The following is a 13616-nucleotide window of genomic DNA, read 5'->3' as shown; positions in this document are numbered from 1 at the left end:
AAGTGAAGGTAGGAGGAAAGAGAAAAGAGGCGAAGGCAGATGGAGAAAACTTGGTTTTTTTTTTGGGAGGAACAAGCAGACGCAGAGCCCAAAAGGCGAAGCAAAGAAAAGGTGTGGAAAACATTCACAAGAAGCATAACCATAATATACAAAGTGCCAATCTTTTTGGATTTAATTGCTGGTGGTTATGGAAGCATAGGAATTTAGTCCTTTTTAGTAACAATACGATGATGATGATGTTGTAAACCTGGAGTAGAAACATTAAAACACTGGTGGAGCATGAGCGGACGGTCAAGAAAGATGGGAACATGTTGAGTCACCCAACCGGAGCATTGGACAAGTTTTAATGGATTACGACTTACATGGGAAGTCGATGTGGAGTGTGATCATGCAGCAGATGTATTCAGCATTACAAAAGTAAACAACTCCGAAAGCCATGATACAAACAAAGCATCAAAGTCAAATGCATGCTCACCATTACACAATGTTTATCTGCACGAGTTTATGTTAACGAGAGAGAGAGCTTTTAACTTCATTAATATTTAGGAAAGTCATGCACTAACAATTATATCCAAAACATTAACGTTTACTTTCCCTTTTTCAATTTTAATTCCTGAAATATGAAAAGTTTCGGTTCCATGAATTCTCAGCATGTTTCGATGTTTTCGGATAAGCAGACCAGGAAACAAAAAAAAAATTAAAATGACAGAGATCTTCAGTATATTAGACTGACGTGATAACCAACTACATCACAACATCACCTTGGCAGAAGCCTTTGAACTAAATTATTTTACTAAAAGGTAAACAACCTAACTGAATGAATTTCACGGCCATGGAATGGGGGGCCTGAGAGGTGTGGCAAATGGCAATTTAAAGGATGACTTGGTGTTTGGAACAGTAACGAAAGCGGTATTATTGAGAGAGGGAGTTTTTTTTATATAGGGGTCATCATTGGGCTTGGTCTAAAATAATATATTTAAGTGTTAAAACAATTTTAAAAAATAAACGCATATTTTTTTTATATTATTAAATTGAGAATAATAAATAAAAAGTTATATAACAAGCTTGCCTTGCTCCATGGCAATATAGGTTTATGGCTATAAATGAGTCAAGATGAGTTTGAGTAGTGTTCAACCGAATTTGATTTGAAAAATATAAAATTAAGTTCGACTCGAAAAATTACGAGGTTAAAATTTTCAAACTTGATTCGGACTCAAAATAAAAAAATTGAAACTCGATTTGAAAGTTCGCGAGTTTAAAATTTTCAAACTTAACTCAAAATCAAAAATTGAAGTTTAACTCGAGCTCGAAAAAACTTGAACTCGAAATATTCTTAAGCTTAGCTCGATTGAAGTTCAAAATTGAGTTCAAATCTAAACCTTAAGTATATGAAAGCTTGATATTGTATTTAAAAAACATATAAAATTTAATATTAATAATAATTTAAGTTAAAAATCTAAAAATTAATAAACTATATTTTTGAGTTGTTCACTAGCTTTTCAAGTCAGATACCAAATAATTTTTTTTGAGTCGAGTCTATTCAATTTAAAAGTTAATTAAACTTTAATTGAATTGATATCGAATAACTCATTATCTGGCTTAATTTATAAGCTAATATAAGTAGGCTTTCCTAAAGCTCATAGAATATAAGGGCTGGGCTTTGAAATGAGAACAATAAGCATTATTCTATAACTGAAACAATAGATCGCTCCCCTTCCCCATGTATACACACAATTCCGCTCAAGTCTCTCAGCTTCTTCGCTCTAGGGTTTACACCACCAGCCGCATAACCCCAGCAGCGGTTCCATCACCGGGTAAGGCTTTTTCATTCGAGTATCACTTAATTTCCTATATTGGAGTTTCATTTCTCGTATGAATATTCAAATGCCTTCCCTTTGCACATTGGCTTTTGTTTGATTCATTCGTTAATAGGAAGAAATGGCTGTCCCTTTGCTATCGAAGAAGATTGTGAAGAAGCGTGTTAAGAAGTTCAAGAGGCCTCAGAGTGACCGCAAGATCTCTGTCAAGGTTATAACATAACCGAATATCTCATCTTTCTTATCTTATTTTTTTAGCTGTAATTGGTTTTACCGGGTTCATTTTACCGTGATCTTGAACTCTTAGTCGGTAGATCTCCCTAGCTGAAGAACGTGATTTACTTTTCCCTTGAAATGATTTAGAGAATTGAGGTTATAAAGAACAAATATAATCAATTCGTGATGCCTCCATGAAGTCTTTTTTGCTTGCATAATAGAACTTGCTACAGGGGGTGCTAGTCCTTAGTATTATTTTCTGAATGCCTTGAGCGAATTGTTTTGTTAAAAGTTTTCAAGTTGATGGATAATCAGACGGCCACTGGTCTGCCGAATAGGTTTGAATTCATTAAATTTACTTCTAATTCAATGAGAGAATATTAGCAGAACTAGTATTGTATGCTTCTTGCTGTTTGTGTCCTGCATGAACACTGTTCACCATTAAGATCGTGAAGATTAGGTGTGGCTCCTTTTGGTGTGCATAGGGCAATTGATGAATCAATAGGTTCTTATTTTATTGGTTTTATGTGGAATAATATTTGTATAAAAACAATCCCTACCATCTTGTTATATATTTTTTTGGCAGCCCATGAGCGTAGCCTCAATAAAATTTTCTTTTTAACTAGGTGAAGCCAACACAAGTGTAGAAATCTTTTTGTCTTTCGAGTTTTAGATTCATGCTGGGTGGACTTTTTGGATAAATGCACATGCAACTTTATGATCAATTAGGACTCAGGATGTCTATCGAATCTCCGAATTGTTTTTCTGCTCTAGTGTTTGAGATGTAACAGCGAAGGTTGATTGTCCTTTTTGTTTCAGTGCTATGTTGAGATTAGGCTCTTTGCTTTTAGTCTCTGTCATGTTTAAATGTCCATGAGATGCTTCTGATTACATGTCATGTGGTCTTGATAGATACCTATGGCAGCATTTTGATGCATCTTGGGTAGATGACTTCATATGGGTAAAAACACACACAAATTGCCCCCTCCAATATTGTTAAAAGTTGTTTGCATTTTTGCAGACAAACTGGCGAAGGCCTAAGGGTATTGACTCCCGTGTTAGGAGGAAGTTTAAGGGATGCACTTTGATGCCTAACATCGGTTATGGCTCAGACAAGAAGACTCGCCACTATCTTCCCAACGGGTTTAAGAAATTTGTTGTGCACAATGTCCAAGAGCTGGAGCTTCTGATGATGCACAACAGGTATAATTCACTATAATATATGATGTTCAACACTTTTCTCATTTTGCGTTTTCTAGCTTGTTGCTGATTGTTACCACATTCGCAGGACATACTGTGCTGAGATAGCCCATGATGTTTCAACAAAGAAGAGGAAGGAAATCGTCGAACGAGCAGCTCAGTTGGATGTTGTTGTTACCAACAAATTGGCTAGGTTGCGCAGCCAGGAGGACGAGTGAGTATTAATTTTGCTCTCTTTCGTATGATATTTTGTTGTTTAGGAAAGATGCACTTTTGGTCCAATGTTTTCAAGGATTACTTTTACTTGAGTGTTATGGTGGAATATAAACCCCTTTTCTAATTTAAAGTATGGTTAATGTTTTGAGGGTTTTATTCTTTGACCATGGTTTTTAAAACTAGATTCACAATCGAATGATTATTAATATAAAATTTAATTTCAACTCTAAATACTAGTGTAATGAAATTAAATATACAAAGAACCTATATTGCATATTATTTCTATATAGAAAGCGAAGAAATAGTTTTTTTTTCTTATAAGAATAAAATACAAATATTAACATTTCATTGAGTTCTATGCAGCCCAACTTGAGCCTTCCAATTGTTTCCTTTCTCTCATTTTCGCTTCAGCCCGAAAGTCTAAAATATACCGACCTAATTTAAGATTAAAAAACGATGAAAATAGACTATAAAAAATGTTATAAAAAGCATAACATTTTAAATTAGTGAATCTAAAATGTTATAAAAAATAATAATTTTGTTGCCAACTAAAAATGTTGTAAAAAATATAACATTTAAGTTCAATTGAAAATGTTAGGAAGAACGTAACCTTTTAAGTTGCGTTAGCCAAAAATATTATGTTTTTTTATAATATTTTTAATCATACTTATTTTCGTCGTTTTTAACCTTAAATAATTAGGTTGTACCGTAAAATTATCCTCACTTCAGCATTTTCTTCGTCAAACATTTCTTCTTTCCCTTCCAATCACCTTTTCTTCTATAAAAATTTAATCATTTCCCGGAAATATAGGACCCAAACTTAAATATCAAACAATATAACTTCTTCTTCTATAGTTGTAATGTGTTTATATTATTATTTTGTTTTATACCATGTTTCATCTTAAAAATATTTTATGGGAAATATGGTTGTAATATCAAGTATATATCTACTATTTTAGATAAAAAAAATTGAATACCATATTACATATTTATGACAGTAAAAAGTAAGGTCAAACATCAGAACAAGAACCGACCGCATTTACCTTCATGCTAAGTGAACAAAGAGAAAAACTCACATTGTGGCTTCACTGTAGGTACCTTTTCCCCCTTCTTCATTGTCTTAACTGCTATTGCCAATGCAGGACAGAATTGTCCTGTTCATATAAAAGAAAACACACAGGTGCTTTGGGATTTACAGGTGACATTATAAGACAGCCAGTTGTATGTTGCACAACACTTGAAAGCCAAGGAAAGGAGGTAAATATCATAGCTTAATTAAATAAAGTAAAAATGTATAATCACCCGTTCACTAAAACAAAGAAATATAAAAATTCACCTAAAATATGAAGATGTAAAGAAAATTTACATTGTATACCACAAAAACAACAATACTCAGATTGCCATTTGGTTTAAAAATCAAGAAAATAAGGAGAAAAAAATCAAAGATTTCTGGTGTTTGTGTTGGGAGTAGAGGAAGCAACCAATTAACCTGTATCATCTCTTTATTTTTAAGCAACTTGCAGTTTTAAAATCACACTCTCAATACTTCATTTTCTAAAATATGTTTCTCTACAAATCTGACGTTGTCCTTCTGATTTATATATTGCTTCCCAGTGTTGACTTGGAATATGGGTTTCAGTTTACAGGCCATTTTTATAATACATTGATCAGCATAATTTTCTAACCTATGATGATGCAATTATATTTTGTTAACATAATCAAGAAAATAAATCAAATTTTAATCGGTTCGACCTGAAATTTAATTGATTTGAGTTCAAATTATCTTGAAAACAGAATGATTTGAATTTAAATACTCTAATAAGTAATTTAAAAATAAAAAACTTTATTAAAATGAGAGTGGACCTATTAGATACATGGGAGGGTTTTTTTTATACATTTAATTTATATATAAAATTTGAATATTTATAGAATAATTATGAATTGTCCATTACTTTTAGATTTTTTTATTAATTTAGGGTAAGTACAAGATATATAATATATGTTTAAAGATAACTCTCAACCTCTCGACATTGAACGCTCACACCCCTGATATCTATAGTAGTGGAACTTAAATGTTTTCTAAGGTCTTCATATAACATATTATTATTATATGTTTAAAGATAATGTTCACACCTCTTATTAAAATAGGGTTTACCAACTCTTCTGTGTAATTGACTTAAATGTTTTCTAGGGTCTTCATAAAACATATCATTATTATGTAGTTATTCATTTTAGTTTTCATCCGAATTTCCATGAAGTGAAGCCAAACTACTCCATATATATATATATATATATATATATATATATATATATATATAATACTACGCGTGAACAGATCATCTCGCAAGTTTCAACTGTTTATAAACTTATCCCAACGCATCACCTTGAAATTTCTGCAAAAAATGGAGCTCCTGTAGAAAACTGCTTCATATCTTCTTCATTTCATTCGCTCAGATTCTTTTCTTATTTGCTCTCATAACAATTACCTTTAAGATGTTAGCGATCCTTCTGAAGCTCGTTTTTTCCATAGTCAGCACGTTAGCGAACCGGGTGACTTTGTTGATCTTCAGCACCACGGCATATTGTCTCGTGTTATTGATCCATGCTTTCAAGGTGCCCGGCGAGACCCTCCATGGCGCATTATTGGAGCAATTAGCCTAAGCGATCAGGATGTGTTTCGAGTACTTCCTGGACCTGATTGTAGAGCTGACGGGATCTCTTATCTCATCCGGTTTTAATCTTTTGATCGATGCAGTTACTTCCTCGGCTTCTGTTTCCGGGGCAGCTTTTGGGAAACTCGTTGAGAAGACGCGGACGTCGCTTCAAGAGTTGTTGACGGGCTTGCCGGAGATCGCTGAGGAGTTTTCAGAGATGGTTTCGAAGGTGGTGACGGATTTGTGGAATAATTGCATGCAGGCTATGGGATATGTTAAGGAAAATGTTTGATTGTATAAGGTTTGCTTGCTTGTGTTTGTCAAATTTTTATAGTAAAATACTAACAATTTTGTCTCCAATAACTAAAATATACCTCCAAATGTCCTTGGTTTATGCCACTGAGCAGCCCTCTCTTAACTATATAGTGGTTCACCGTTCACGACTACTATAGCATCCGTTATATAACGGTAAAGTTATCATCCAATACCTTTATTACATGATCGAGATATCCTCAATCATCATAATAACGTCTACTATGTCTGCAATTGTGATAAACGCAACGAAACCGAAAATACGACCGCAGCCACAATTTAAATCTCTATTCTTAAGTGTTGTTATGCTTCTCCGCTAATTATTGAACAATCCAAAAACGTACCGGTAATAAATAAGAGTCTCACCATCAAATTACCGGCGAAAGGAATAAACATAATGTATCAGACTTTAAAACAAAAATTCTGATTAGATTCGATCTACGAACTAATCTTAGAATAGATGTAAATTCTAAGAGAAAGGAAGTATGAATAGAAAAGAACTGAGTAAAATGAAGATAGAACATTCATATAAGCCGAGACCCATCTCCTCATCAGTGGCCATTCATCCAAAATTGAAAGGATGAACCATAAATCGTTGACTTAATCACATCTTTTATCGTCTTCTAAACCATCATATACTATGCATCTCACCTGTTGTACATCAATATTGGTGCAGTGAACGTGGATAGAACCTACTAGCTAACATAACCAGTCAAAAATATTTAGCCAACAGAAAACTCAAAATCAGACTCTCAACTCAAAAACATACGACGAAGTATAAGAAAACCAACATATAGACTATTAGGTCTGTAGATACTCGATTTGTCCGGGGCTAGGTGGGAGCAGACCCGAAGCATACCAGTTGAAGGCCCAACTCAAGCCCAGTAACCCTGCAGAGCAATTTCCAACCCATGTGAATACTCCCTGGAAAATAAAAAAAATTGGTTATCGGGAGTTAACAAAAAAAAAGGTTTCGGTTTTCATAGGATAGAGGAGGATTTAAAATTGGAGAGTGGGCAGTTCTCAAGGGAAAAAAAGAAAAAAAGGAAGCATTACTGGCATTGGGAATTTTTTCAAGGCATCACAAACAAGGAAAAGAGGAGAACACACAAAGAGAGGGGGGAACTGGCAGAGTCTAAGAGCCAATCTTCTACTTCTCAAGAGAAACCCGAGTACTCTTTTTCATCTATTTCTCTGTCCATCATTTATATTTCTTAATCTATTTTAGCTTCGATTAGCTTTCGCTCTACTTTTATGAGTTGTGTTTGTTACGATTTCATTTCTTTACGACGAACATTCTTCTTTCTTTTCGATGTTTTAGCTACTGGAGAGAAATGGATTTGAGTTTTACTTGTTGGGTTTTGTCTTATTTGCTACATGACATTGCGTTTCGGTGATATGTTTCCTTATCGTTTTATCGATTTACATTTTGCATGTCAACGATCAGTGTGATGTATACGCTTGTAACCACATAAGGCTGGGAAATTATGAAATCTGTTCATTATATTCTTTATCCCTCCCGGGTTTTTGTTAGTCCAGTAAAACACTTCAAGCACTCTTTATCAACTTGTAAAATACTGGCTTGAAAACATGTTCTACTATATTCTTTCACTGTTAAAAAATGTGCATGATTTGTCTTATATAAACGCATTTTGTTTTGATCCTGTGTTCTTTTCTTCCCCACCTTGCGTTTTTCTGAGTCCCATTATGCATATGGGTTCAACTCTAGAGAATCTAATAAGCCTTAATGAGTCAGTGTTACTAGGATAGCTTTGTTAAGCTTTCAGTCAAAGAGTCTATGTATTGGGACTAGGGAGGTGACTGTGTCTAGGCTTTTGAACTGTTATTTCTTCAAAGAGTATTACTCGAGTAAAAATACACTGGAGCTGACGGGTTTGTGAACAAGAATGAAAGTAAGAGCTGAGGCAGGATAATGAGGTTTAAAAAGTACAGCTTTTCATCGTCTATTCTAGTCTTTGGAGGAAACAATGCTTGGGAAATGGGAACTAGCTATCATGGAGTCTGCTATTGTGGAATCTCGTTCATAAACCATAACATTTGGGTCACTCTTTTGGTATGGAAACATGTCAGGACTCTCATACTGAGTTGGTTTGGGCTTGGTTCTATTTCTCTCTTACTATCTCTCTTATATATATATATATATATATTGCTAGTTACTAAAAAGTAACAGCTTAATTTTTTTCTCTCTTCGGTCATTCTTAGTATGCGATAATAAAGTATTAGTTGACACTTTGTGTTCTGATTTCCTTGCTTGCCATGCAAAGTTTCATATTTACATTGATGAAAGCAACATATCATCTTTCTACAGACATGCTTGTTGGGATCTTTGTGCATATGGTTTATATATTTTGCATATGTATATTTACGAACTGCATGCATCATTTTGCACAACTTGCATGATATTTTTAATCATAATATTTGTTTAATTAATTTTTGCATGACATCCTTTTTGCATAATTTGTATGATGCCCTCATGCGCATAACTCGACTTATAAATACATAATCAGACTAAGGGTAATACCCTTTTAATTTAAAATTGTCTTGAGTGGCTTGTCTTAACTGATTAGAGAGCCGTTTTGACGATTTTAAATTAAAAGTGTATCCCGAAAGTGAAACCAAAAAAATTGATTTGTCACCTAAAATTTGGGAACGAAAGAAAAGGAAATGTTCGTTTATTTAAATTTATCGAGAAAAGGTTGTTATAGCTTTTAAGATCTGGTCTCGATATTTGTAAATAATCGAACATTCTTTATCTTTCTAAAACGACTTGGTAATTTCAATTTAATTTATTTGAGTGCTTTTGAATGTTTTCAAATTTACATCTTTGTTTTATGGGATCAAAAGTCAAATTAAGTTTGAATTTCTAAAGTTCATTGCAAAGACATTAATTAATCGACTAGGTACCGATTTAGGGCGTTGTGGGGGTGCTAATCCTTCCCCACGCGTAACCGACTCCCGAACTCATTTTTTGGTAACGCAGACCTCAATTTGTTGTTTTAATTAAAAGTAATTTTTATTTAAAATGACAACATTTTTGGGTGCCCAATCACACCCTAATCAAGGATTGGTGGCGACTCTTTGAACTGTATTTTTTTTTATCGTAAAGGAAATTCAAAATTTTTCGAAACGAGAGGTCTTTTAAATCGCATTTGTTTTTTAAATTAAAATGAGATAATTTAGAAATAATGTGGTTTTCAAAATCTCACCTTTCAAGAAAAATCGTTTCGACAGCTTGGCGACTCCACTGGGGACTTTTTTTAGAGAGTCAGGCCGATAGTCGATTAATTAATTGTCTTTCCAATTGAAAATTACAAATTCGTTTTAATTTGGTTTTTGATCCATTGTTTGGTTTTTAATAAGTTTTGTTTGTATTTTGATTTCTTTAATTTAATTCGATTGACAATTAAATAGTTGTACTAATCTGTTTGCTAATGGTTTCAGAATAATTGTTTGTTTTAGGAATTGATTTTGAGTATTTTCATTGTTTGTTTTTTCGCTTTTCCTCACACACTGCACAGTTGCATTATCATGACATGAGCTAAAACCCCGCTCCGTCCTATTTAAGTAGGAGTGAGAGACTATGCCCTCGTGTGGTTTTCACCTCCGCATGGGATAGTGGATCGCTCCTGGAGCTCACGCCTTATGGTCCTCGTGATGGTAATCACCTCCGCACGGACATAAGGAGGTGTGTTCCCTCGAAATTGAACTCGATCCCCTAAAGCCTGTGATGGGCCAGGATTAAGGGTTCGGCAGCCCAAGGGGGCACCGACAAGGACAATTCGAGAACCTATTACTTTAGAACCGAACCCAGCATATAGTGAACATAGAGCCTGAATTTAGGTCGAGCCTAACCCGAACCTTAAGAGTCTCGTGATGAGGGTACACAAGGAAAAGCTTTTTGAGTCATTTATTTTCACTTTTCGAATAAATACATACGAACTAGAAATCATGCGGTTAGGATTTTTTGTGAATGACAAAGTATGGGGTAGATATCATGTTGGGTAGGATCAACTAAAGTATGATTGGGTAGCCAATATATGAGGGTAGGTTTTATTTGATATTTATAGTACTTATTATTTTGTTGTTGATATTATGCGTACTAACCCATTTTTGTTCTATTTCTATTTTATTTTGATTTTATTGCATTCGCATCTTCATGTCATCACAAGGTGTTAATTCACAAGTGATTGACTAATAAGAAGGCTAGACATATTGAGACAAAAAATTTTCAACCATGTAGTCAAAACCGGGAGATACAAAGATGTTCGACTGATCATGAAGAATGATATCTGTTGAATGAAGAAATCAAACTAATTGAAGACTTCCTTTAATGGGGCAAAGGCCAAGATGTTGATTCAAGAGATAGATACAATTATACCAAGGACGAGAATACCCTTCAAAAAGACATGAAGATCACTTCGTATTGAAAATAAAAATAGAGACCTCAAGATTCAATTTAAGGACATCTGGTATCATCAAAGTTGATAAAATACGAATACAACTTTGGGTGCAATGTTAGATTCGATGAAGAGTACGACTCAAGAAAATGAAGGAATGAAGAATCACATTTATATTTTGACTACACGGTGTACTGAATTATTGTTGTCTAAATGAAGGTTGTTCTATGGTGGTCACTTTTGGAATTAACACCTTGTGCATTTGCATTCTTATTAGCATTAATTTATTTATTTTGCTATTGTTGCTTGTTATCATTTTATTATCTCATTTGTACTAACTTGTTTCTATGTTGTTTTTTCTCTTTGTCCGCATTGCATGATCATGGCATATTGAAAAGGTGTTGATTTGTGAGTGGTCATCATAGTAAAAGGTTTTCATGACGGACAAGGGGTTTTGTGATCAAACAGACTATAACACAGTCAAGAAATGGCATCTTGAGAAAGCTTCGAAAATAGTGGAGAGTTACGCACATAAAGATCATATGTCTGACAAAGAGCACAATAAGATAAGAGAGATAAAAGAGCAAATGTCCAAGATGATGGATAGAATAGATGTTTTGTCCAAAGGAAGAGAGACTTTTACAAAAGAAAAGAAAGAAGTCAGTGAAAATAATCTCGAGGTGTCAGATACGCAAGGAACTACTTTAGAACCTGTTGATTCTAGTCAGTATGAGAAATCACGCACAATCATTGTTCGTATCAACAAGTTGTTTGGAAATGCCAAGGAAATAGTGGCAACTATAGAAGTTCAGAAGGACGAAAAGAAGCCATGCGGTCCAAACTCGTTGGTGTTTGATAGTCTATTCCCAACATCAGGGGAAATAAAACTGGAAACTCCAATTCAACCCAAGTTGAGAGGTGGATCTCGTTGTGATTCCATCCCAATATCATATAAGGAATTGTATGATGAACTGTTAGAAGCCCGAGAAGTGGCACCACATTATGTGAAACCTTTGCAACCTCCATATCCAAGTTGGTATGACGTCCACGTTCGTTGTGAATATCATGCTGGGATTCAAGGACATTCTATTGAGAATTGTTCCACCTTCAAACGTCGAGTCCAACTTCTTCTAGATCATGGAGTATTGGAGTTTGAATTGAAAAGACAACCCAGTTTGAAAACAAATTATCCTGTTGAGTTTGAACCAAAAGCGACCAAGGGTAAGAGTATCAGTGAGAACATCCATGAAGAAAATTGTTTGCCAAAATACGAAGTTTTGATTCGTCATTTAAGAAGTGAAAATAATAAATTGAGCAGAGAGATGGAAGCCATGCGAGATGATTTTCGAAGGATCAGTCAAACTTTTAAATTTGTTGGTATAGGAAATGTCCCAGAGGAGTGGATAATAGGGGTCACTAAACTTAAAAATGATGTTGAACAGTTGGGAAAGAATTGCAAGATGCACGAAGGTCAAGTTGAGAAGTTTTCTCATAATTTAAAAATTGCAGAAAAAAGACGCAATATAGTTGTTGATAATTTGGGAAGATATCAGACCGAGAATCAGATGTTGAATAAGTCTATTGCCAATATGGAAATTTCATATCAACGCCACAAGTGGGAGAATGACGCTGAGCTTGAAGCCGTTAGAGCCAAGAACGAGAAGTTGATGAAGATGGTGGATGATTGCAGTGATCTTATACAAGAGCTTCATAACCACAATGACTTTCTTACAAGGAAGATTCAACAGCAGTGTTACAGCTCCGAGAATCGGCACTCAAGATAGAGAAAAGAGACAATGTCATGAAAGAAACTATGACCCAAGCAAGCAATGTGGCTCAAAAATGGGTTGATTTAGCTGGCTTTGCAAGAGAATTGAAGCATATTGACAACTCGACCCCCGAGTATGAGTGGAAATTAAATTGGCTTTTGAAGGAGATAGAAAAGGTCGGAGTGAAAGCTGTCAATTATATGTAAAGTTTGTTTGATGTATCGAGACCTTTGTGTTCAATGAAAGTTGTTTTAAGATGGTCACTCTGGAATGACACCTTTTGTATTTGCATTTGGCATTTGCATTTGCATTACATGTATTTATTTAAGCATTTTACATGCATTAATTATAAAAAACACAGAAATAATTTATGGAAGGTTATGTGACAGTAATAACAAGATCTTTCATTCATACTACTTCTTCATCATCGTGAATAAGCAAATGGAAACAATGGAGAAATCTCATAAGGGATCACAAGATAAGTTGCAAGAGCAGTTAGTCGGGTCACAACAAGATACGGGGAATCAACCATCGGGTTCTTTGCAAGGCGTATCGAATCAAATGATCCAGGTACTGGTACCACAGTCTGCTAGTAAAGAGAAAATAGAGGATAAAGGAAATCAATCTCATCAGACTGGTACATCAAGAGTAATAATTTGCCCTGGAGCGTCTAACTCAGACCTAGGGATGATCCTCGTCAATTTTGAGCAATTTGAAGACAAATTTAGGTGGTTGGATGAAGCCATTGAAGATATGAAGATTGTTAATGCCCCTCACAAGGAGTTAGAAGCTAGAGAACTTAGTTTGGTCCCTGATTTGGTCATCCCACATGAATTTAGGGTGCCTAATTTTGAGAAATATGATGGCACTAGTTGTCCCATAATTCATCTAAAGATGTTTTGTAGAAAGATGGAAGGGTACCTAAATAATGACAATATGTTGATTCATTACTTCCATGATAGTCTTGCTGGGCCGGCTATAGTATGGTATAACCGTTTGAACAAAGAACAGATC

General features: G+C 34.6%; 1 protein-coding gene and 1 long non-coding RNA gene across 2 annotated transcripts in view; one reads left to right on the top strand and one right to left on the bottom strand.

The window, feature by feature from the left end:
- Positions 1-1909: 1909 nt before the first annotated feature.
- Positions 1910-3476, top strand: LOC120161341 (60S ribosomal protein L32-1-like). The gene is made up of 3 exons (XM_039171617.1): positions 1910-2028; positions 3055-3236; positions 3322-3476. The coding sequence occupies exons 1-3, from the start codon at positions 1939-1941 to the stop codon at positions 3449-3451; spliced, it is 402 nt and encodes a 133-aa protein (XP_039027548.1). The 5' UTR covers positions 1910-1938; the 3' UTR covers positions 3452-3476.
- LOC120161346 overlaps positions 3458-13616 on the bottom strand; it is a 22706-nt gene continuing 12547 nt past the window's right edge. Inside the window, exon 3 of the long non-coding RNA XR_005519476.1 lies at positions 3458-3530. This is a non-coding gene — a long non-coding RNA (uncharacterized LOC120161346). The remainder of the gene's footprint in view (positions 3531-13616) is intronic.

Source organism: Hibiscus syriacus, unplaced genomic scaffold, assembly GCF_006381635.1.
Source record: "Hibiscus syriacus cultivar Baekdansim isolate YM2019G1 unplaced genomic scaffold, ASM638163v2 tig00111398_pilon, whole genome shotgun sequence".
In the NCBI taxonomy this organism is placed as follows: Eukaryota; Viridiplantae; Streptophyta; class Magnoliopsida; order Malvales; family Malvaceae; genus Hibiscus; species Hibiscus syriacus.
This window is presented reverse-complemented; position numbering and strand designations above follow the sequence as displayed.

What these genes read in the sequence shown, in the direction of transcription:
- LOC120161341 (XM_039171617.1), top strand. Translation starts at nt 1,939, where the DNA reads ATGGCTGTCCCTTTGCTATCGAAGAAGATTGTGAAGAAGCGTGTTAAG. An exon ending in ACCGCAAGATCTCTGTCAAG is followed by an intron (nt 2,029 to 3,054) that starts GTTATAACATAA and finishes GCATTTTTGCAG; the next exon opens with ACAAACTGGCGAAGGCCTAA. An exon ending in CTTCTGATGATGCACAACAG is followed by an intron (nt 3,237 to 3,321) that starts GTATAATTCACT and finishes CCACATTCGCAG; the next exon opens with GACATACTGTGCTGAGATAG.